The sequence below is a fragment of the Malania oleifera genome, chromosome 7, assembly GCF_029873635.1.
Source record: "Malania oleifera isolate guangnan ecotype guangnan chromosome 7, ASM2987363v1, whole genome shotgun sequence".
In the NCBI taxonomy this organism is placed as follows: domain Eukaryota; kingdom Viridiplantae; phylum Streptophyta; class Magnoliopsida; order Santalales; family Ximeniaceae; genus Malania; species Malania oleifera.
The window spans coordinates 46384105-46410559 of NC_080423.1; the positions used below are offsets into that span (position 1 = coordinate 46384105).

General features: G+C 35.7%; 1 protein-coding gene across 2 annotated transcripts in view; it reads right to left on the reverse strand.

Annotated features, from left to right (window-relative positions):
• The window catches only part of LOC131159648 (solanesyl-diphosphate synthase 1, mitochondrial), an 83859-nt gene extending 61911 nt beyond the window's left edge, over positions 1–21948 (reverse strand). Inside the window, exons 1-5 of one of the 2 annotated variants that reach the window (XM_058114705.1) lie at positions 21844–21948; positions 21419–21610; positions 21135–21272; positions 7664–7744; positions 7472–7543 (exon numbers count right to left, since the gene is read on the reverse strand). In XM_058114705.1, the coding sequence (XP_057970688.1) occupies positions 7472–7543; positions 7664–7744; positions 21135–21269 (288 nt within the window). In that variant the 5' untranslated portion in view covers positions 21270–21272; positions 21419–21610; positions 21844–21948. The remainder of the gene's footprint in view (positions 1–7471; positions 7544–7663; positions 7745–21134; positions 21273–21418; positions 21611–21843) is intronic. The other variant, XM_058114704.1, reaches the window with a different exon arrangement.
• Positions 21949–26455: the final 4507 nt, after the last annotated feature.

Sequence of the window (26455 nt, forward strand, 5' to 3'; positions counted from 1 at the left end):
AAATCTATCTCATAAGACTCTTCATAGGACAACTTCCGATCACTTCCCTATTTTGCTGGAGTCTAGTAAGGTGTCATAGGGTCCAACACCTTTCAAGTTTGAGAACATGTGGCTTAACCATGCAACTTTTAAGCCTTTGGTTAGAGATTCATGGGGAGAGGATGTGGAGAGGTATTGGGATGGATTCAAATTCATGATGAAGTTAAAAAGGCTGAAAGAAAAACTGAAAGTTTGGAATAAGGGGAATTTTGGTGATGTTAAGCTTAGAAAATTTAGTCTTTTGAGTGAGTTGGTGGGTCTAGATAAAAAGGAGGACGAGGTAACGTTGCAACAAAGAGAAGGCTAGAAGAGCCTCTATTAAAAACAAGTTGGAAGAGGTGACCTTTCAATTTGGAGACAAAAGATAAAAATTACGTGGATGAAAAGACGGTGATTGTTTTCTCTTTTTTCATAGATTAGCCAATAGAAATAAGAGAAAGAATTTGACGGGGGAGCTGGAGTTTGGTGATGGCAGGAGTACTAACAATCGAAGTCTCATATCTTCTACTATCACTGACTTCTCTTGCAATTTGTATTTAGAGGATAATCTTAATAGACCTATAATTGAGGGTTTAGATTGGGATCCTATCTTTGTTGACCAATTGCTTTGGCTTGAGAGAACTTTTGACAAGGAGGAAGTGAAAGGGGTGGTTTTTGGGATGGATAAAGATAAGGCTCTGAGTCTAGATGGGTTTAACATGGCATTCTTTCAAGATTGTTGGAAGATAGTTAAGGCAGATTTGATGAAAGTTTTCAATGACTTTTATGGAAATGGGATTTTAAGCAAGAGTATCAACTCCAACTTTATAGCTTTAGTGCCTAAACAAGGTAGATCTTATAAGGTGGAGGACTTTATACATATTAATCTTGTCTCTAGTGTGTATAAGATCATCACAAAAGTCATAGCTAATAGGTCAAGTGTGGTGCTCAATGATTCTATTTCTAGAGCCTAGAGTGCGATTTGCACCTTGGGAGGAGGGGGTGTTAGGATGTTATCCTAGTGTCCAATGAGGTGGTGGAGGACATCCAAAGGAACAAGAAGAGGGGTTTTTTTTTAAAGTAGATTTTGAGAAAGCTTATGCAAGAGTGAGTTGGTAGTTTCCTAGATAATTTCTTCATGAAGGGTTTTGGAGAGCGATGGCATAGGTGGATTAGGGGCTTCCAGTCAGTCTAATGTGGGGTTTTTAGTTATTGTTAATGGTAAACCTAAATCTTGTTTTACTGCTTCAAGAGGCATTAGACAAGGTGGCCCATTATTCCCCTTTTTGTTTGTATTGTAGCTGATGTTTTAAGTAGGATGGTGGATAGGACGGTTGATAAAGGGGTGGTTAAAAAGATTAGGTGTGCGGAATGAGGGGATGGCAGTCTCCCATCTTCAATTTGCTGATGATACTATTTTCTTTCTTTGCAACCATAATCTTTCCTTTAGAAAAATTCCGGGTATTCTTATTGTTATTTAGAGAATTTTTGGACTTAAGATTAATATGGGGAAAAGTGGCTTAGCAGCCCTAAATGTCCCCGATGAGAGGATTAGAGTTTGGGCAGCAAACGCGTGTGTGGTTTTTTCGGAATGGCCCCTAACTTATTTACGGATTCCACTAGGTGCAAATCCTAGAGAGGCAGATTTTTGAAATCCAATAGTGGAGAGGATTATAAAGAGATTAGATGGTTGCAAGGGTGCCCTTTTCTCTTTTGGCGATAGAATTACGCTTATCCAGGCTTGTCTCTATAGTATCCCTTTGTACTTTTTTATTGACTTTTAGAATTCCAGTGGGAGTCAAGAGCAAGCTTGAGAGAATTATGAGAGATTTTTTGTGTTCCGATCTAGGGGTCATAGGGACCATTTAGTAAACTAGGCTGAGGTTAGTAAGTCTAAAAAGGGACGGGGGTTGAGCCTTGATAACTTGATGTCTAAAAACACCGCACTTTTAGCTAAATGGCTGTGGCGCTTCCCCTTGGAAGATAATTCCCTATGACATAGAGTTATTCGCAATAAGTTTGAGTTGGATGAGAATGGGGGGGATACCAATGCTAGCTTGAGATGTTCTTTGGGGAATCCGTGGATGTCTACTTCCCAGATTTACTCTATTTTTACCCCTCACACTAAATTTGTAGTGGGGAGGGGATCCGGGATTCGTTTTTGGAAAGACCCATGGCTTGGGAATGATTCTTTTTCCATTTCTTTTCGCCTTATTTTTAGATTGTGCTCCAAGTCAAACAGAGTTATTTCTTTCTTTGTGGATAATGAGAGCGGCTTTCCAGTCTCTTGGAATCTTTATTTCAGGAGACCTCTGAATGATAGGCAGATGGTGGAGTTGTATTCCTTGTTGTCCGTATTGAACAGTTGCAAATTATCCTCAGATGGGGATGTTTGTTCTTGGTGTCTGGATCAATCAAGGGTGTTTTCTTGTAAATCATTCTTTGAATTTTTTACCTATTTAAATTATCTTTTTCCTCCTTATTCATTTATTTGGAAGGTTAAATTACCCCCAAAAAGTGGAGTGTTTACTTGCTTGGTTGTGCTTAACAAAATTAATACCAATAACTTGCTGCAGATGAGGAGACCTTTTAAGGCTCTTTCTCCAAATGTTTGCATGCTCTACTATAGGAATTCCAAAACAGCCTCTCGCCTCTTTTTGCATTGTGATTGGCAAGGATGATTTGCAATAAATTGTTCAGTGTTATGGAAGAGAGTTGGGTGTGCCCTTATTCAGTTGAAAATTTGTTTAATCACTTCTTTTGCAGTATTTGGAAGATGGAAGGAATGGCTGCTCTAAGGAAATGTAGTGAGCATGCAGCTTTATGAGGTCTTTGGTTGAAACGTAACGCGCGGGTTTTCCGGGAAGAAATTGAATTAGTACTTGGTGTGGGAAAAGATTCAGTTCTTGACTTTTTTGGTTGTTTTGATTACTGTTTTTTGATGTTTTAGGTTTACTCTGATTTGTTCCAGATTTTTTTTGGGAGATGCCTCTTCTCCCCCTTGTAAATTCTCTTCCTATTAATGAAATTATTCTTCTATCAAAAGAAAATTCATATTCTTGGAAGTTAACTCATTTTTTAGTTTTTTTTTTTTTTGGATAACAAGAATGTTTTGTGAAAGACAATCAATGTACAAAAAAAGAGGACAAGACGTCTTTAAAAACAGTAAAACAACAAAGCTGAAAGATAATAATAGAGCTGCCTTCCGATCCCTTTGAAGGTCAGGCAGCGATAATCCCCAAAAACAAATGTCAAGACTGAGGATGTGTCATGCATCATGCACCACACCCATGTTCATGCATATGAGGCAACCCTATAAGCTAAAAATTATGCTTGACCAAGCACTACAATTTCAACCTGGGTGGGAATTTCAAGAGTCTATTTTTGGAAATTTCAAATTAAAGAAATATCAAAAACTTGATAAACTATATAAATTTTAGATGATCGAGAATAATTTAGAAACAAAATAAAATTTTCAAAAACTTTCTGATTCTTTTTTTTTTTTTTTTTTGGGGTTTATTAAAGCCATAAACTAAGTACAAAACAGAGCACAAAAAGTCCTCCCTGGATAACAAAAAGAAAATAACTATAAGCTACTAAAGGAACTAGGAACAACAATAGAAGTATTAATTACAAGAGTTCCGCCCTCCAATCTCTCGTGAGGTCAGACAGCGGTAATCCCCCAAGGGGCCATTTGGTATCACTGTCAAAAACTATGAAACAAAAAGTAAAAGTGAAAACTAAAATTTAGAAACAAAAATAGAAAACTAGAAACCAACAACCTATTTGGTTTATATTTCTAAAATTAAAAACGAATTAATAACTTGATTAAACAAATGCACATTTTTGTTCTTGAATCAATTAACAATTTAAAATATATGATTAAACTTAATCACAAAATAAAATAAACTAAAAATACTATAATCAAAATAAAAAAAATATTATAATTATTATATTTAAAAATTCACTTTACAATAACATTCTTATTGTACATAACAATTGAAAAAATAGTAGAAATATTTTGTAAATAGATTTTATTATTGTAGACAAAAAAACTAAAAAATAATGTAGTATATGTTAAAAAAATAGGGGATAGGATCATTAAAATCATAATAGCTCTAGGTCGGGAGATAGTAAATGTCATTAGTGTGTATGCTCGTCAAATAGGCTAAGCAAAAAATCTTAAAAGACAATTTTGGGAAGATATGGATAGTATTTTACAAGGGACACCCACGTCTAAAAAGAAATTCATAGAAGCTGATTTAAATTGACACATCACAAAGGACAATATAGGCTATAAGAGGATACATGGAAGCCATGGATATGGAGATAAAAAAGGGTTGGTGATACAATTTCAGAATTTGCCACGTCTTACGATTTGGTTATATTGACTACTTGCTTTATAAAAAGAGAAGAACACTTAATAACTTTCTAGAGTGGACTTAATGAAAGACAAATAGATTTCTTCTAAAATAGGAAGGGGGATCATCTATCTTGTAAGCATTGTAAAGTTATCCCAGGTAAAATTTTGACTACACAACATAGAGTCTAGATATGCATACAAAAAAATGAATGAGAAAGAGTGACATAGATCAACACCTTAGGGACTAGGTGGGGGAGCTTGAAGGGAGATAATATAGTAAAACTCAAAGATAAAAAGATCAAAGAGTGTGATTGGATAGTAGGAGGTAAGGTATATGCAAATATCGTTTGGAATAAAATGGTTAACTCTTTCGTAAGGATACCAAAAGAGATTTTAGGTGAATCCAAAGGAAGATACTCGGGTAGTAAATAAAGTTAGTGGTGCAATCAAGAAGTCCAAAAAATTCTTTAAGACAAAGAAATTGATATAAAATATGTCAAATTTGTATAAATATGGAAAATCTAGAAAAATAAAAGAGGTGAGAAAAAATTCAAAAAATACTATTAGTGAAGCTAAACATAAAGCTTATGATAAACATACTAGACTAGATACAAAAGGAAAAAGAGATATTTATAAACTTGCTAGAGCTAGAGAAAGAAAATGCAAAGATTTATGTGATGTAAAATCTATGAAGGATGAGAATAATAATTTTTAACTAGAGAGAGACATAAATGAGAGGTGGTGTACTTTGATAAGTTATTTAATAAAAACCAAAATGAAAGATTGAACTTGCAAGTGACAACTGAGGAGAAGACTAAAAAAAGGAGCTTTATTAGCAAAATTAGAATCTTTGAAGTTAAGATGGCGTTAAAAAAGATGAAAAGTGGGAAATCAATAGGACCAAATAAAATACCAATTGAAGCTTAGAAATGTATAGGGGATAAAGGAAATATATGGTCAACATTGTTATAAAAACCAAGAAAATGACAGAGGAACAAAGGAAAAGTACATTAATACCTTTACACAAAAACAAAAAACTATAGTAACTATCGTGATATTAAGATTATGAGTCATATGATAAAATTATGGGAAAGGTTAATTGGACAAAAAATAACACTAGCAACAAGGATTTTAGAAAATCAATTTAGTTTTATGCCTAGGAGATCAACAACAGAAGCTATTTATCTTTTAAGAATTTTAATGAAAAAGGTTAAGGAAAAGAAAAAGGATTTGCATATGGTTTTTACTGATCTAAAGAAAGCATATGATAGAGTACCTAGGAAGATCTTTGGTGGGTCCTAGAAAAGAAGGGGATCTACACTAGATATTTGTCATTGAGGGTATGTATGATAAAGTAATGACTAGTATTAGGACTATAGGAGGGGAATCTAGAGATTTTCCAATCACAATAGGTGCACATCAAGGTTCTACTTTGAGTCCTTATCTTTTTACTTTAGTGAGTGATGAACTTACTAGTAATATCCAAAATGAGATCTCTTGGTGTATGTTGTTTGTATATAATATTGTGTTAGTTGATGATAGTAGGAGTCGAGTGGAATCTAAGTTAGAACTTTGGAGAACAACATTAGAATCTAACGATTTTAGGATAAGTATGAATAAGACAAAATATATGAAATGTAAAGAGTGGAGAGAAGATTAAACTTCATAATCAAGAAATTAATAGACTAATGGATTTTGATATCTTAGATCTATTATGCAAGTGGAAGGGGAAATTGAAGAAAATGTAATACATAGAATTAAAACAAGTAGGGTAAAATGAAGGAGCGCGTTAGGCGTATTGTGTGATCATAGAATACTCTTAAAATTAAAAGCGAAGTTTATAAGACAGCTATAAGGTTGGCTATGCTTTATGGTTCAGAATGTTGGGCAACTAAAAAACATGTACAAAAAGTAAAAGTTGCTGGAATGCGAATCTTAAGGTGGATGAGTGGCATAACATTAAAAGAAAAAATAAGAAATGAGCATATAGGCAATAATTTAGGCAAAGCATAGATCAAAGACGAGATTTGGAGGGGGGCAGCTTCGATGGTTTGGGCATTTAAACGCAGGCCTATAAGAGCAATTGTAAGGTGGAGGGAGTTAGTTATTGTTTTTGACATGAAAAAGGAAAGGAATAAAAGTAGGCCTAAAATAACTTGGAATGAAGTAGTGAGGAAGGATTTTATAGCCCTTAATCTAATAGAGGAAAATGCTCATGACCGGGTGAATTGGTAGAAAAGGATTCATGTAGCTGACTCCACCTAGTGGGAAGGCTTCTTGTTGTTGTTGTTGTCGTTGTTGTAAATAGATTTTTTATTTTTGTACCTTTTGCAATTTTACGGAAATTTTTATTTTAATTATATTTCTAGTTCATATGATCATTTTGTTTTAATTTTATATAAATGAATAAAATGAATGTTCTAATTAAAATAAAAAAAAAGGTAATCTGGATATTAAAGTATCCTAGCAGCAGGTTGCCAAAATGGCAGAAAACCATAAAATTTGGTTTTCAGTTTTTTGGCAAATAAATGAAAACCAACAAAAACAGAAAATTGCCAACGTAAACAAACACATTTTCATAATCTGTTTCCGTACTGTACAAAAACGAAAACAAAAATTCAAAATGATGCCAAATAGACCCTTAAAAAATCAAGAGAGTGCGCCCAATGGGATGCAAGAAATGTCACTCTATCCCAAAATTTTCATATTCTTATCAGTTTCAATTTAAACTCCCAGAATTTCAAATAGTGTATCTGAAATTTCAACCAAAACTCAAGAAATTTTGGAAACTTCAGCCAAAATTTTGGACGTTGGTCAAATTTTTGGCAAAATTTTGCAAAAAAGAAACTGAATGTGGATTTCCTTTCAAACCCTCCAGAAATCCAAAATTTCTAAAATTTAAGACCATAGTGTGTGACCATATGTTGGATTTTGAGAGCAGTGAAGGGAAGGAGCATAAAAATATGCACAGCACCAACATTAGTGGACATAGGTAATTATTCCTTCTCATAATTGAGAATAAAACTTAAGATGCATTCAAACCAATTATTTGCAGAACCAAAGTAATAACCCAAGAAAAAAGAACCTCACCGTGGGGCGAAACCTCTTGCCTTCCACACCCATCTTGAAGAAGTACTCAGCAGCTGAGGCTAGCTTAGGGACCTATAAGCAATCAAACTTCACACTTACCATGAAAATTCATTAACATTTTCACCATCTAAGGATATACAGGTTCTATAAAATCCATCACTCGGTAAAAGGCAATAAAGAACAAGGACATACCTCAGCAACAACCATTGACCGCAATCTATTACCAAGAATTGAAAGTTCATCCGCAACAAGCGAAAATGGATCAAGTTGCTCCTGAAAAGCAGTCATAAATCCCAATGTAATGGACAACTATAAAGTGCGATGCATAGAATTAATTCCGACAGAGAACAAACTCGCAAACTAAAGGCAAGAAAAGACCTTCAGTGAAAGATGATTTCAAGATTTTAAAATCAATTATAGGCTTTCAAATAGGATTGGTGTGTATAAGGTTGTGGGCCAATATTATGTGTGTGTGTGTGTGTGTGTGTGCGTGTGTGGCTTTGCACACCCTCACATGCAGCCAGTCACATGTGAGGACAAAAAGCCTAGGTAATGAATAACACCCATTAAGGGCAGAAATGTCAAGAACAAAATGCTTCTGGAAAAAAAATTCAGTTTCAAAGTAAAACAACACAGAAGGGAAAAAAAACAAAAACAAAAACAAAAGGGCGCAAAGGAACAGTGAAGAAGAAGAAGAACCCAGTCAAATGTGAGGACAAAAGGCCTAGGTAATGAATAACACCCATTAAGGGCAGAAATGCCAAGAACAAAATGTTTGCAGGAAAAAAATTAAAAAAAAGACTCAATTTCAAAGTAAAACAACAAAGAAGAAAAAAAAGAAAAACAAAAGGGTGCAGAGGAACAGTGAAGAAGAAGAAGAAGACTCCGGAGCAGCAGAGCAAAAGTTAAAGGGGGAAAAAACAGAAATTGAAAAAAAAAAGCAACAAAAGAAAAAAAAAACTAAATAAACAAAAAAAAAAAAGGTTGCAGCCCTGACAGAGAGCAGCACAGCAGCCCAGAAGAAAATGAAGAAGAAATAAAAAAGAAGATGTCTAACAGCAAGAGAGCAGATATATCAGGAAAAAGTAGCAAGAATTCCATAAAAAAAAAAAGGCGAAATATAAAGAAAAAACAAAAAGGGGGTCACGGCAGCTCAGTAGAGCAGCAAAATCACTGATTTTGGTCAATCATGAAGAAGAAGAAAGACGAAGGAAAAATAGGAGAGTAAACCTTGTCAATCAAGAAGAAGAAGATGAAGAAAAGACAGAGTGAGTTGGCCTTCAATCAAAGCTTGAGAGTGAGCCTTGGAAATCTAGGATTGGCCTTTCATGGAGCTCTGCCTGTATCATGAGATGCTGCGCTGATTTGCTGAGAGTTAAAAGAAATTAGATGCAAGAGAAAATAACATGTTATCTTGTGCTTTTCAACTTTTTTTACAATCATACACAAAAATCAGATGGCTGAAATTAAAAGAGTGAGATTTACAACAAGTAGAACCTGCAAGAAGGCATCCTAGTACAGGAAGATCTTCTGGCTGAGTAGAAACTACCATGAACCAGATGACTATGGAGGAATATGAACAACACATGTACACCTATACTCAATATTTTGGAAATTATATGACATGGAGTGATTATTGTAAACAATATATGTCATCTCGAAATCCCAATGATATGGATAGGAGAGATGACTTTGAGCCACCAAGAAAGTCCATGTGGTATTAGATCATTAAATGTATGATATTTATTGAAAATGTAGTTGTTTAAAGGATAATTCGTTGCCTTAAATCATTAAAGGAATAGCTTCAAAACTTTATAATCATTAGAATGTTCTTCACTTCATAGTTTGTTTCGTGATATGCAATTTAATATCCTACACACTAAAAACTTGTCATGTATGCATTTTTTTTAATGTATTTTGATACCATATTAAGCATAATCATCTATTTTAATATTTCCAAAAATTTTATTGAAAATTTCCATCATTTGCTATAAATTTCCATAATTTTTTTAAATCAAAATTTCCGTAAATTGAGACCATCGAAATCGAAATTTAAGTCCTTGGTTGCTTTAAACAATAATTTGTTGAGGACAAGGGCATCAAACACAATAAAATATTGGGATAACTTGGTATTTAATAATCTCCATAAATCAATGAAATATTATCTCTAATACTATAAAGGGGATTCCCTTTTGGGGTCCTCTTTCTTAAATTCCAAACTTATCCCACTCTAATTTCCTCCTTTTTTAAAAAAAATTTATTGAGGGCAACTATGTAAATAAAATTTTAAAACAGCCACATGTAATAAGCTGATGCAGTTAAAATTATAAGAAAACCACACATAGTAAACTAATGCAGTTTATATGTTCATGATCAAACGACACCTATTCTTAACAATAGAATTGGCACTAGATTCAAGGAGGAAATCATAACATGAGAACTAGACAGTTTTCTTATTTTTAAAATTTTTCAAAAAATAAAAATAAAAAACCAAGACCAATCCCTCAAGACATGGTTTCACGAACGTGGAGATCTCACAGGCCAAAAGGAATCACCCTTACCAAGATCCACCCAAAGTGTCAAGGATTCACAACTGTGCAGTGGCAAGACAATACCAAGTCCAGCCCAATCACAATCATCCTTATCTAAGGAAACACTCAAGTGTATAATCCAGCAGTCAAGTCTCACGGTCAGAACGCCCTTGAACCAACTAAGGTTGCCACTAGGGATGTACAAAAAATATCGAAAAATTGAGAACCAGACCAAAACCAAACCATTTCACATTTCGGTTCAGCATTTAGGTTTCAGTTTTTGATTTCGGTATTTAATTTTTTTAAAATTCAATTTTGATTTGGTATTTATTAATTAAAAATATTACATTATAATTTTATATATTAAGTAAATCTTCTGCTTTAAAATTATTATATTTCCAAATAATGGTTTTAAATGCACTGCAGACTGCAGTGGAAACATTTATATGGGGAAGGGGGTTTATATAGCTGTAGGAGAGAGCCAGGAAGATTTCATCTTCCGATGTGGGAATGGGAATTGGGGAAAGAGGAGAGTGCTGCTGCTGCTGCTGCTGCATGCTTGGGAATTGGGACTAGGGAGACGTTTATCCCAGATCGGAAGCTCTAGAAAATATCATCCCTGGGGTTTCCTTTAAAACCCACTGCCTGGGAAGGGCTCCAACACTCCTTTGGGCCTTGCTTGTGGGCCTACTCATTAGTGGGCTGGGCTTGCAATATGTGGGAAGTTTTCATGCTGGGCTTGGGTGGTATATATGAGTAATAGTTTTGTGCCCTTGTACTTTCCAGCTGGGCTGTTCGGATAAACACCAAACCGTACTGAAAAACCGCATTAACCGTTTTGGAAAAAATCGACGGTGTCAGTTTGGTGTTAGTTTGCAATTTTGATGAACTGGTTTTTTTGGTTCAGCTTTCGATTACACCCCTATCACAACACCATCGGTCCATTTGAGGTCTTCAACAACACCACCCAACTGTATAGCCAACGGCCAAGAAAGTCAAACATCCAAACCTCCAGGCTGAGAGTACCGCACAATCTTATTCTCAAATGGATTGTCCATGGGGCTCCCAATCCCACACAGAAACCCAGGCCACCCCTCAAGGATTTCGAGATTCCACCCCTAAGTGCTCCTCAAGGTGCTCACTTAGTACCGAATAAAATACTAGGAAGGTAGGCCGCTCACCTGGTTTCCCACATAATGAAGTCTCCAAAGCATTCAAGTTCACGTACAAGTAACCACCGAGGATCTAAAGATCATACATCTTAAGTTCGAGAACACCATCAATACCATTTGAACCAACCACAACGTCATGGTGACATGCCAGAACCATCCCCATGACATCCGCATAGTCAAATGCAGGTTAACCGACCTTCCCTCCAAGTCAAAATCATACACCAAAACCATATCACAGGGTTGCAAAACTAAGACCCTAACATTTTCCCCCACATCATCTTATAGACATCCTCATTGATGACTGTACAATTCAACTTCCAGTAACACTTCCTGAACCACAAAGCAAGAGGCTTCAAAATAATTCACCATCCAGAGTGCCTTTATGGTGGGGAGGCAAATAGTGTATGCTATTTTGGTGGCAAATGAGATGGTGGAGGACATCTGTAGGAATAAGAAGAGGAGGTTCATTTTCAAAGTAGATTTCTAGAAAGCTTACGACAGGAACTTCGTGAAAAAAGAGTTTAGGTGAGCATTGGGGTCAGTGGATTAGGGGTTGTTTGTCTAATTTGTGGTTTTTGGTTATTGTTAATGGTGAACCTAAATCTTGGTTTACTGCTTCAAAAGGCATTAGAGAAGGAGATTCGTTATCCCCCTTTTTGTTCGTGTCTTAAGTAGAATGGTGGATAGGGCGGTTGGTAGAGGGTTGGTTAAATGATTAGGCGTGAGAAATGAGGGGGTGGTGGCTTCTCATCTTCAATTTGCTGATGATACCATTTTCTTCCTTCATGATTATAACCTTTCATTTAGAAGAATTTTCGGTATACTTCAAGTTTTGAGAGGATTTCTGGGCCTAAAATTAATACAGGGAAGAATGGTTTAACAGCCTTAAATGTAACCGTTGAGAGAAGTAGTGATTGAGCTACATACGTGGGGTTTGATTTATTGGATTGGCCACTAACTTATTTAGGGGTTCCATTGGGAGGGAATCCTAAAGGAGAAGATTTTTGGAATCTGGTAGTGGAAAGAGTTACGAAGAGATTAGACCGTTGGAAGGGTGCCTTTTTTTTCTTTTAGGAGTAGAATTACATTTATCCAAGCTTGTCTTTCTAGCATTCCAATGTATTTCTTATCTACTTCTAAAATTCCAACAAGAATCGCTAGTAAGCTTCAAAGAATAATAAGAGATTTTTTATTGTCTGGTGTGGTGAGTCATAGGGACCATTAAGTGAGTTGGGCGGAGATTTGTAGGTCTAAAATGGAGGGGGGGTGTTGGGTCTTGGCAACTTGGTGTCTAAAAACACCTCTCTTTTAGCTAAATGGTTATGGTGCTTCCCTTTAGAAGATAATTCCTTGTGGCATAGAATTAGACATAGTATGTTTGGGTTGGATGAGAATAGGTGGGATACCAATGCTAGTTTTAGATGTTCTTTGAGGAAAGTGTGGACTTCTATTTCCTAGATTTACTTTATAATCACCCTTCACACCAAATTTGAATTGGAAAGGGGTTCCCGTATTCGTTTTTGGAAAGACCTATGGCTCAAGAACATTTCTTTTTCCACTTCTTTTCCTCGTCTTTTTAGATTGTGCTATGAGCTGAACAAAGTTATTTCTTTTTTTGTGGACAACATGAGTAGCCTTCCAGTCTCTTGGAATCTCCATTTCAAGAGACCTCTAAAGGATAGGGAGATGGTGGAGTTGTCTTCCTTTTTATTTGTTTTGAATCACTGCAACTTATATTTGGGTATGGGGGTGTTCATTCTTGGTGTCTGAATCATTCGGGGGTGTTCTCTTGTAAATCATTCTTGCAATTTTTGACATATTCAACTCCCCTTTCGTCTTTATCTTATTATTTGGAAGGATAAAGTTCCCCCAAAAATAAAAGAGTTTACTCGGCTGGTTGTGCTATCAAAATTAATACCAATAACTTGCTCCAGATTAGGAGACCTTTGAAGGCTCTCTCTCCATGTGCTTGCATGCTCTATTATAGGAATTCCAAAGCAGCCTCCCATCTCTTTTTGCATTGTGACTTCGCATGGAGGATTTGGAATAAATTGTTTGGTATTATGGAAGAGAGTTGGGTTTTCCCCTGTTCAGTGGAAGATTTGTTAGTCATCTCTTCCGCTGGCTTTGGAAGAAGGAAGGATAGGGCAGCTTTGTGGAAGTGTAGAAAGTATGCAGTTTTATAGGGATCTATGGTGGGAAGGGCAGCTTTGTGCAAGTGTAGTAAGTAAGCAGTTTTATGGAGTCTATGGTTGGAACATAACGCGCTTGTTTTTTCTGAGATGAAGTTGAATCTGGCTTTGGCGTAGAAACAGATTCAGGGTTTGACTTCTTCATGCTGTGTTGGAATTTTCAGGGAAGCTAGTTTTCAGGATTTAAATAGGGATTGGAAGAACAGGTTAGTTTGATTTTTGTTGTTTTAGTTTTTTTCTGGTTGATTTCCAGATTTTTTTAGGAGATTTCTCAGTCTCCCTCCTTGTAAATCCTTTCCCCATTAATGATATTTCTTTTGTTATCAAAAAACAAGACAAAACAATAAACCATAATATGGAAAACCCCTCTTTAAGCCCTTTCCTCTGCAATTGATAAAGCTCTGTAATCTTGCAAGTTCCCACTGACCATTAGTCGCTTTTGTTTTAAGCCCCATCCAAACGAATTTCATTCCCTCCAAAGATAAACCAGCCACATTCACAGATGATCCAATTTTTTTTAGCACCAGCATCCTGCACACTAATCTCCTCCATCAAAGTAGATGATAACCCACCCCTACGTTGATTAGTCCCCCCTTCTCAAAGATAGAAACATACTCCAAACCTTTAAGCGAAGAAGGGAGCAGATAGGATATATATCCCCAAGAGCATCATAAGAGTCGGAAATATAATCTGAATTTTTCACAAATCTCATCCAACAGTAGACCACTATCACACGCAAAAATCACTATCATCCTCACTGTCCACTTCTGAAATATCCTCCTATTTCTTTCTTTGTCTTTTTGAAAATGATTTCCTCCTTTCTCTAAGTCAGACAGAACAATTCTGAGAATCCTCAACATAAAACTGTAAAGCATTGTCTATTTTTAAAAATTTTCCTTCCCTACTTGAGTCCATACTTGTGAGTCTTGTAAGTTGGAGTGTTGAGAGTTGTGTTGTATTTATTTTGTCTCCCATGCTTGTGTGGGAATTGTTAGTTGTTTAATGTCTTTGTCCCCCCATGCTAGCTAAGTTTATTAATGCTTTGTCCCCCATTGCTAGCTATGTATACCCCTTCATTGTAAGCACTATGTAGAGAGAAAAGTATTGTTATTGAGTTATAAAGGTTTTTCCTTTGTGAAGCTTATTAAGCTTTGTCCAATCCATGTGATTGTGTAGTGAGAAGCTACGTTGTTCTCCTCAAAGATCAGGTGGTGAGAGACCACCATTCTATCAGCGACTCCATCCCTATCCACTTTCACGACTTCCCTCCGTCACCCACACGGCCACCACCAAGTTACACCCAAGGCCAACAATCCACCATTACATTGCAGCATACATATTACATTTCAAAGTTTGCACGAAGGACTTCAGGAGACTTCTATTTTGTGTAGAATATTGTCAAGTAAACCATCATTTTGATTGGTAAATTCAGCATTCATTTGGATCACTACATACTTACAGCAGTTCCACTTCCCCTCCATTACATTGCTGCATTTGTCTCAGTGTTTTAAAGCTTGTTCCAAAGAATTTTCTGGCATGGTCTAAGACTTGTGTTGAACAACGTCAAGTCATCCAAACAATTCTCTTGGTAATTTTAGTACTTGTGTTTGAATCCTTGCTATGTATTGTAAACCCTTGCTTATATTGAAGCCTTTGCTGGAAATATGAAATTCGATATTTGATAAGCCCTTTGAATCCATAGATTGCAACATTGATATTTGCTAGTTTAAAATCAATAGTGGGAATATTGCTTGCTAACAATAGAACTTAAATTCTTGAAATTTTGAATAACATATTTGTTGCATATACCTTGATTCCTTTGTGAGACAACTCTTCAGATTTATTTCTAAACAACATCATACACCGTTTAAAAATTCAACAGTGTGAAATGAAGCTAGATTTATTGTGTTTATGTTTAGTTAATTGAGTTCTTAAATCAAAGTGCCTTGAGCAAATGTGCTTGTGTGAGGGTTGAAACCGTAGGACTAGGCCACCCTTACCCATCCTACATCATCTTGGTATCAGAGCCTAGGTCAGAATAGGCCAAACCCTCAAAGTCCTATTTCCTTAGCTTGCAGGATTTTAGTTTCAGACTGAAACAGCCGCAAGATTTTTCCCAGAACAGACCCACCTATAGTCTGAATTTTGGATATTTGGAACTTAGTTTGATTAGGTTTACACTTGACCCTACTTTGTGTGACCAAACACCATTCCAAGGGTTTCCCTAGTGTGTCCAAATCCTTCTCCAACCCCTAGGATGTCTGCTCAAGTTAGGAATCCTTACCGAGGTTGTAGGATTAATGACGAAAGAGAACCACCTATGCCTCCTAGAGAAAGACCTCCCCTCCTTCCACAAAGGCGAGTGAATCGTCAAGATGACTTTGCTAGGAGACCACTATGTCATGAGCCCTATGCCCAACATTGGAATGATGAGGACTATGACGTTGATGACCTTCATGTTAGGAGATCTTACCGAAGAGACCATCGAGATCCTTACAAGGATGTAATGAGGATAGAAGCCCCAACCTATGATAGGCAGATGGCTCCTAAAGCCTTCCAAGATTGGTGACTAGGATGGATTCCTATTTTGATTGGTGTAAGATGACTAACCCTCATTGGGTTAAGTTTGCAAAAATGAAGTTAACAGGGCAAGCCAAGCACCATTGGATGAATGTCGAGAGGCAGGAAGCAAGGTCCCATTGATCATTGGGATCTAATGAAGGATAGGTTAAGGGAGAAGTATGCACCCCTTAGTTATAGAGAGCACCTTATAGATCAGCTTTACAGCTTGTGTCAAGGTAGCATGACTGTTTTAGAATACATGAGTCAATTCGATGAGTTGTCCATAAGATGTGGTGACTATGAGACTGTTACTCAACAGATCTCCCAATTTCGCTTAAAATTAAAGTCTGAACTAAGGAGAAAACTGTTTCCCCATCACATGGAGTCCCTTGAACAGGCCTATAATTTAGCTCATGACATTGAGCAAATGACTAAAGGACCCATGGGAAAATGGTTTGATACCTCTTCAAATGAGTCATACTCTCAAAAGATACAGAGTTATGACAAGTCTCGACCAGCGCAATTAGGTCAAGTCACCTCCCAAGGGAGTAATTCCATAGTCCAACACCCTATGGACAAAGGAAAAGCACCCATGACTGGATCCTCTCACCAGAGTTCTAGCAGTGCAGTGTACTTCAGGTGCCATAAACAAAGACACTTTTCCAAACAATGTCCCACCAGGAACTTGGCGCTTGATAGGGAAGATGGTGAGAAAAATAAGAAGGAAAAGAGAGAAACTAGTGGTGAATCCTTGAACACCACAAGTAAAAAGCTGTGTGAGCAAGAAAGTCAAGATACACAGGAAGTGAATGTGGTTGTTACTAAGGAGACTGAAATACCCCTTCCTGAGAAGGAAACACCACTAGAAGTATCATCCCTACCTTCTAAGTTTAAGGATCTCATCTCTAAGCCACATAGTGAGTCATCTCCCATGAGAGACAATCAACATGTCACTGACCTTGTTCCTTGTTCATCTATGCCTGATTTACCACATCATAGAGTGAACCCAATAGAACATGAGAAGCTGAAACAAGTGAATGAATTGAAAAAACATGACTTTGTTCAGAAAAAGTTTAGGTCCACTTGCCTGCCCTACTTTCCCTAATCCCCAGGAAGATAACACTATGAGCACATGCATCGATAATAGAGGTACCAGCAAGATTGTCATCGAAAATAGGTTTCTCAAAACCATTGTTTCCAATAGAGATGTAGAGCTTATAGGTTACTGCTTGAAAGCCTTGTGGACTATGTTAGGCTCGTATTTTAGTGCATATCATCCGCAGACTAATTGGCAAGTTAAAGTAGTGAATAGGAGCCTTAGGGACCTATTGAGAGGTAAGGTAATTGAGAATATCCTAGCTTGGGATTTATGCCTTCCTATGGTCAATTTTTCATTCAGTAGTTCAGTGGATATGACCACAATACTCAGCCCATTTCAGGTTATCACAGGATATAGTCTTAGGAAGCTTGTATATCTTATTCCACTACCACTTAAGTCTAGAGTAAGTGAGCTAACTGATGTTTTTGCAAAGCATATACACAATCTACACTCTGAAATAAGAATGAAGGTTAATTTGAATTTTGAACATCATAAATCTTGTGCTGATATACATTGCATGTTGAAAGAATTTTTAAAGGGTGACATGGTTATGGTCTGTATTCGTCTTGAGCAAATTCGTGTAGGAAAGGTGAGGAAGTTTCAGGCTAACAAGATGGATCATTTCAAAATTTTAAAGAAAACTGATTCTAATGCTTACATGCTTAATATTCTTGTTGATTTTAGCATAAGCAATGTTTTTAATGTTGAAAATCTAACCCCATTTCTTGTAGCATCTTCTTTTGTAGAACCTTCAAATTCTAACCCTACAAAAGACCCACTCCTCTTGAACCTGAAAAACCAAAATTGCCTTTACCTCTACCCCTACCCATGCCCAAGAACCTTGATGTAATCTTAGATGACAAGACAAAGTTCACACAAGCAGGATCATATCGGAAGTACTTGGTCAAGTGGAGAGGTGAGCCACTTCTTGAAAGGAGCTGGAATCTTAAGGAAGACCTCCTTCATCTTAACCCGGAATGTTACTCCCAGTACTTCACCTTTGATTCTTTAGAGAAGAATTTTTTTGGGCCCGAGAGAGATGATGGGGATTAGCATGCCCTACTTATGTCATTTTCAGATGTTGTGACACATAGACGGCCTCTCGATGTCCACATTTCCTTTGCTAACATGATGACACGTGGACGACCTTCAATTGTCCACATCGGTTCATAATTGTTTGTAGATTTTGAATGGATTATTTGAAGACTTGTTTTGAAGATTTTTCAGTGCGAGAAAGACCCGAGTAGAGATGCCGAAGCAAATCAAGATCAAGACCCATGTGGGCCCCCACATGATCTTGTGGGCCCCCCACGGCTTGAGCCACCCCTTTGACTTACATTTTTATTTTGTATTATTGCAAGACAACCAAGCTTGCAAGTGTGTGCTTATTATTTATTGTGTCTAGAAAATAGGAGTCTTTAATGTGTTAGAAAATTGTGAGTCTTGTAAGTTGGAGTGTTGAGAGTTGTGTTGTATTTATTTTGTCTCTCATGCTTGTGTGGGAATTGTTAGTTGTTTAATGTCTTTGTCCCCCCATGCTAGCTAAGCTTATTAATGTTTTATCCCCCCATGCTAGCTATATATACCCCTTCATTGTAAGAACTATGTAGAGAGAAAAGTTTGAATATTGATATTGAAAGGAAATTCCTTTGTTAAAGCTCGTTAGCTTTGTCCAATCCTTGTGATTGTGTAGTGAGAGGCTACGTTATTCTCTTCGGAGATCAGGTGGTGAGAGACCACTAACCTATCCAGCAACTCCATTTCCATATCCTCCCTCCCTCACTCTCACGACCTCCACCTAAATACACCCACACAGCCAGCACCTTCATATCCCCACACGGCCACCATCACTCCATTGCATTGCTGCATTCGTTGGTATTTCAAAGCTTGTACGAAGAACTTAAGGCATGGACTAACTTGTGTAGAATATCGTCAAGTCATCCATTGTATTATTGGTAAATTCAGCACTTATTTGAACCCTTACTTTATATTGTAAGCCTTTGCTAGAAATCTGAAATTCCATGCATGAATACCACATTTGAATCATTAGACTTCAATATTGATACTTGCTAGTTTAAAATCAATTGTGGGAATATTGCTTGCTAACAATAGAACTTAAATTCTTGAAATTTTGAATAACATCTTTGTTGCATATAACTTGATTTCTTTGTGAAAGAACTCTTGGGACTTATTTCATAACAACATCATACACCTTTTCAAAATCCCAAAACATGTGAAATGTCCTCTAGTTTATTGTGTTTATGTTCGGATAATTAAATTCTTAATTTAAAGTGTATTGAGTCTATGTGCTTGTGAGGGTTGAACCATAGGACTAGGCCACCCTTTCCTGTCCTACATCAAGATGTCACTAATCTTTCCATGAGGATTGGTGTGTGAAGAAAATGGAGTGGAATGGACTAGGTTGTATCAGATGACATTGGGTTGAACATCGGCCTATTAGCAGATTCCTTTCAATGGTCAACACCAACCTTGCAAAGATTACGGAGACCTAGTCATCCTCTGTTACAGCTATAGCCCCATCGCTATTTCAATAAAAGAGATATCAGTATCAAAGTTATCAAAAGGGCATATGTGAGTAGTTGAGTTGATTGGCAAGATACTCAAGCTTGACTTGCCCTCTACCTTAACTTGGCTTGCCGATTTTCAAGCTCAAACTCGAGTTGAGCCACCCAAGTAGCTTTTTTTTTTTTATGGATAGCAAAAGAAATTTTCATTAAATAGAGAAAGAATTTACAAAGAGGGAACATAAGACATCTCCTAGGACAAACCAAAAATAAAAAACTAAGAACAAAAAAGAGAAAAAATCATGAAGCCAACAAATCCAACTAGCTTGATGAATCAAGTTCAACTTTCTTAATACCACTCATGAAATTAATCAAGTGATGTTATTTTATTATTTTTATATTATACAAGTCATATATTATACATATATACACGTATTAATATTATTTTACAACCAAATTGAGTTTAATCAAGTCAAACTCGAGTTTTAAGAACTAGTACTCAAGTTGAGCTTAAATTCAACAATTATAAGATTGATTTTGAGTTGAGCTTCAAGCATGAACCTTTCTAGTCGAATCAATTTCAAGTATTCCATTATGTCGACATCACCCAAATACACCCCCAATTATCAGCATCATAACCTAAAAATGGCTAACAAGTAACAATAAAGCCTAGAGTTTTCTTGAGTGTACTAAAGATTTAATTCGCTTGGACTTCACCATTTTCAAGCCCATCATAATCAATCAAACGTGGTTGTCTCTTCAGGGAACAATTTCCCCCCTCCATTTTGCTGAGCAGAACTAAAAGGAATCTGCTCAAGCTAACCCCATACCCAAACCAGTGCATAGGAGCAAAGACAATCCCTCAACCCAAGAACCAATCATTTCCATTAACTTCCCAACATCACAAATAGGAACTCTCATCTTTCCTGCCATCACACGGTAGCTTGAATCCCCCATCTGTTTCCATGCCTCATAACCTTTTCCCTAACTCAACAATTTGATGCAGGACTTTATGTCCTCACACAAGGGATAAACCCTTATAATTTGAACCCGAATTTGAACTACTCAACTCCTATAAAATCTCTTAGAATCATAAACCCTAAATAAGGAAATGCTTGTTCTCCCATGTTGTCTTCCACACATTTCATTTAGCTCATACACGCATTCTGCAACCCTGATTCTAACACTTCACTACCTAAAATATATACTCAATGCCCAAGCCAAAAATATAAATGAGTTTGCAACTTAGCATGGCCCAAATAACTGGTTCACACCAACAAATTCCTACAATCTCACTCATTTACCCTTCTTCAACAATAGTAAAAACAGCACCAGTACCTCAAAACTAACCAAATTTACATTGCCCCGAATGCAAGAACTGATAGCTAGTATGTTTGGCTCCGAAGAAAAAAAAAACTACTGGTCAACGGCGGTCTTCAAAGCATTTGAAATCCTATATATGAAATATTTTTTACTTGCCCATAAAAAATTGTTATTTTCTTCTCTTCGCTTTTTGAGCTTTCTCACGAATCAAACACCAAGAATAATGGGAAAAAAATCAAATTAGCAAAAAAAAAATTACCTTCCGAGTAGGGTCAGGGGGAGAGCGAACAGTGCTCGAAAGAATTGAATGGTGATGTTGCAGAGGAAGGAGAACCCACTGGCATCGGTTCAAGATACTTCTCGAATTCCGAGAAAACCCCCGATAAAGTAACATATCCTGCGGAAGAAAAAGAAAAGGTCAAGAGGGAGAGCATTGAGCAGGTTTCATAGAGGTTGGAGAGCGAAAGCATCATGACGATATTGTAGAACAGAATGCAGCAGTATCCAGCATCCTCAAACGCGCAAGGATGGCTGCTCACTCACCCTGGTAGGACGTTTGCGATCAACCACACACGGAGTCAACCACAAAATGAAGAGCGAGAGTGAGTCGCCTCCGCATCAAGCGCACACTAAGCACGCAAGCATGGGCAACTGCCGCCGAAGGATGAAGGCGAGCTCATAATAAAACCGTGTAGCATCTTCAATTTGCCCCAACTTGCAGCGCACTGTTTTTCTCTGCGATTTTCTTCGCATGATTGCTATTAATATTAAATTTTAAAATTAACTATAAATATATGATTTTTTTATATCAAAAACCTGGCTAATTATCTTTACGGATTTCTATATTTAAATCTACTCTCAACTAATAAAGTTTAAATGTCATGTTAGAAATAAATCATTACAAATTATAAGAAAAATAGGGTGTTTGGAATTATTGGGAGCAAAGCGGATAACCATAAGCGATGCACCTCAATCAAATGCGAAATGATGTAGATCTCAGATGCGGAACAATGTAGATCGATATAGATTGCGACGCTATCCCAACCTCAAGCTATTTACATGCTTCAGGAAATATTGTCGTCGTGATCGTGGTGGGCAGTGCGCATTGCCACAGTGCGTAGAAAATTACGTTTTAGTAAGAAAATTTTCATTTTTAGATGAATAACAAGATTGATGTGTGAATTTAGGTTTACATAAAAATTTGGGCAAGAAAGAAATATTATTCTTTACCATATATTATGATGTCATGACAAATAATATTTTTTATTTTAAAATTTTCAAAGAGTTATAAAAATTTTAACTTATTTTTTAGCTCTAAAATATTTGTATTAAAAAGTAAAAACATAAAAAGTTGTTTAAATGAGCAAGATAGTATTTTACTTTTTATTTCTAGATTTTAAAGTATTTAGATAAAAAAAATTATATGAGGTGCTATCAAGGCATCATGGATTTTAAGGCTTGAATTTAATTTTGTATCGGTTTGGAATAAATCCAATATATAATTCACACAAGTTAAAGTGTTAGATCCAAATTTCATACTCCAAAAGCAAAGTAAAGATTAGAAATTTAGAAAATAATAAAAATATTTTCTAAATTTTCTAAATAAAATTTATAAATTGAAAACTAATATAGCATTTTTACAATTATTTAAAAAATTAGAAATGAAAAATAAAAATCATTTCCAAAGCAAGTGGTTATTATTCAATTATTTCATATAAATATTGTAAAATTTAAAAAATTAGCGAACTTTTATGTAATTTTCTAGAAAAATGAAAGGGAAAAATAAAAAAAATCCACAACTAAATGAACCCTTAACTTTTTTATAAAAAACAATACATTTAATAAAATTGCCAAGAGAAAAAATATGCTTATGAGAAAAAATTAACACAAAAGTCAAAAAGATAAAGCCAAGAAACAATATTCATGATTAATGCAAGCAAATTAGTGGAGAAAAAATACCCCAATATTCTTGATTAGGATGAAAAGTAAGGAAATCCACTCCTTTAGTAATAAACTTAGCCGAAAAAAAAAAAGAACAAAGCCATAAATAATCATATTATATACTACAAAACTTTAATGATACAATATTAAGGGTATATCTAACATAACGTTCGTTTCTTTTCTTTTTAATCTTTTTAGTCTTATATGAAACCAACTTTGCAGCAAGCATGACTGCATGCAATTTACGAAAAGAATAAATACGAATTAACCTAAAAATATCATAAACTAGTTAAGAGACGACTTTTGCTGCTCTTTGTAAGATACTTTTTATGAGGAATTGAGATGCACAAATATCATTGACCCTCAACTAAATACGAATTAACCTAAAAATATCATGAATTAGTTAAGAAATGACTTTTGTTGCTCTTTATGAGATACTTTCTATGAGGAATTGAGATGCATAGATATCCTTGACAGTAGTTATACATGAAAACACAATATGCAACAATAGAAAAAATAAATAAAAATTATGTTGGTCAAAATGGCAGGTGTCCACTGAGAATACCAAGAGTGATTACTTTTCTAGTTCTCCTAATTACTTACAAAATTAAGAAATTAAAGGAATAAAGCACATAGAGCTTTGAAAAAAAAAAATTAAAAATAATATAATCTATGAATAGTTCCAACTCATGCATCTCTATAAAGTACCAAGGGCCAAAACAAAATACAAACACAAAATTGCACATGTCAATACGTGATAAAGGAGACCTCTACACACAAATGAAAATCATTCGATTAGTGAAGCTATAAGGAGGTGGATTGGCAGTGGAAATCACAAGTACAATTATCTCATTGCGGTGCAAAGTTATATTTGATAGGTAAAAAATGAAAAATATATCATATATGTACAATTAAGAGTGTACCTTAAGCAAGTAAAAGCCTATAGTGCACAAAGAAAATACATTTTCAAATCAAAAAAAGTATAGAATGGCCATCACGCCTTTATATTCGTGGATGAAGGAGAGATCGGAGGCAACTTAGAAAATGACCATAAGTATGAGGATCGTGTCATATATCCTTATCCTTCCCATTTTGTTGTTGAGTTGGCCAAAGAATAGATGGTCGGCAATGATGTCGCACAAAGCATTGTAGCTAATGAAGGCAGATATATTAGAAGAAGAGTTATGTTGATTTTTTTAGTACTATCCCATTTTGATAATGACAAATCATAAGCATCTCATTTGTGCATTTAGTATATGAACAGATTTATTTTTAGAAGGCACAAATAGTCAATGCAATGCGGAAGCTAAGAGACACTCAAAGTACACATCACGTAACTCATTCCATGGCAAATTGAAGAGCACAGAGTGAAGACTCGTATTTTTTTCAGTTGTTATATATTTAGATTTGATTGTAAGTGTATGTCTTATTTGATCTAATATGAAGCTCAATGATGACCACAGATTGACCCTAGTAACTCAAGATTTCATGGAAAACCTTTGTATTAAAAATGATAAACAAATACAAAAGAGTTGAAATGATTTTGAAGTTGAAACTTGACTGAAACTCAATTTTCTAAAGGGCTCGTCGATCGGATCGTAAGCCGGTCGACCGAAATTCATGTAAGGATGATCCGGCAGACCGAATCATCAGCTTGGCAGACCTAATCGCGCTAAAAGGAAAACCGTCCTTGGGTCAGTTGATCGGAACTCTCGGGTTAAGGCTATTTTGAGTAGAAAACAGCTATAAAATTCAAAATATATTATTATTATTATAATGACAAATAGTCATACAACGGTCATATTATGTATTTGCCTATAAATACCAAAACACTTGGAGACACTTTTGCCAATATCATTCAATACTCTTACATTGTTGGGCATTTATTGTACTCATTTTCTCAAATCAAAGCTCTCCTACTCTTTTATTTGCAAAAATCCTTTTGGGAGAAAAACCCTAACTTCTTGTACTCTTTATTTTCAAAATCATTTTTGGAGAAATCATTTATTACTCTTGAATCTTTGAAGCATTTATTACACATACTTCTTTTACATCAAAGATTATCTACTCTCATTTATTGCAAAAAAAAAAAAATGTTAAGAGAAATACCCAAACTCTATTGAGCCTCATTCTTATCTTGTGAGAGTGCATTAAGTTTTTCTTTGTACTAACTAACTTTTGAAGAAACATTTCATTGTACACAAAACATTTATCTATATTTTTGCGGTTTGGGTTTTGAACCGTGCTAAACGAGAACATATCGTTGGGAGAGGTCGCTCTACCTACAAGAAGTGTTGTAACGAGTATCTCTGCCTGAGTGAAGGAGTGTTGTATGAGGTGGCTCCGCCTTGGTTGAAGGAGTCGTTAATGGAAATCCTCTAGCGGTTGTCTTGAGGTGAGAAAGTAGGTGGCAATAGCTGAACCTTGTAAAAATCTTAGTGTTTGTTTTCTCTATCCCTACTCTTATTTAATTTTCCACACTTGTATGTTTAAATACTTATAGTCTCGTGATTGTTTGATTAACCCTAGACTTGAGTGGTTGTGTTTTAAAAATAGGCTAAAAGTTGACCTAGATTTTTAAATATCCAATTCATCTCCCCTCTTGGGATTACACCAAAACTCACAAGTTACATACTTGAGGTTGTTGGCACCCTAGTAGTAAATGCAACTGAGTAATTTAGTGATGAGGGATATGTGTAAGAAATTGTGGGCGTTGGGGAAGATGCCAATGCTAGTGATTAGGACAACCAAGAGATGGTACTATTGGTTTTTGGCAGCATCATGTACGTAGTTGTTTAATTTGGCCCTCTATCACAAGCTCTTTCCTTCTTCCTTCAAACTATTTAATGCTCTAGTCTAATCCTAGAAAAATAGAATATGGAGGGGGGGGGGATAGGTGAAAGATATATAGAAGCATCAATATCAATCGTGTAACACCCCGACCCCGAGGGGCCTGGGATATTAACTTTTTACTACTGATTTACAGCGGAAGCAAATAAGCTCAATTTTTATTACACCAGAGCGCTAATTATTCATGTTACAATCACTTATTTCAAAAGAAGAAAATTACACAAACGTAAATATCTGAAATCATACTAATGTTTCTAAGTAAATCTTTATTTTTCTAATCCCCACCCGCATGCTTGCTAAGCCTGATTTCCGACATGTCCTTCAGAGTTATCTGAAATAAAATATGATTGGGGTGAGACGACGCTCAGTAAGTAAATAAGATTATTATTAGTGTGTGGCCAAAATGAGCTTTTAAAGAATTTCGTAAAATAATATTTAATACTATAACTTCAAGACTGCTTTTAGAATAAACATAAATTTAAAAATTCCTGCATAAAACTTTTGTCATCAATTTTAACAGTAAATTTTTACAATCATATACTATAACTGTTAAATTAAACTTTTAACTTTAAAACTGTTAAAATATTTAATGATAAACATACATATACTTTTCCTTATACGTTTTCCTTAGATCGTCATTTAAGCACCAAAATGATCCTTTTCACGTAAACTTACACTTTCCCTTCAAATCATCAGTAACTTTGTACACGTAATTAAATATGTATAAACATATATTGTAAAAACCACCCTTAGGCCTGTTTGCCGTAAGTCATGTTTACCCCCATGACT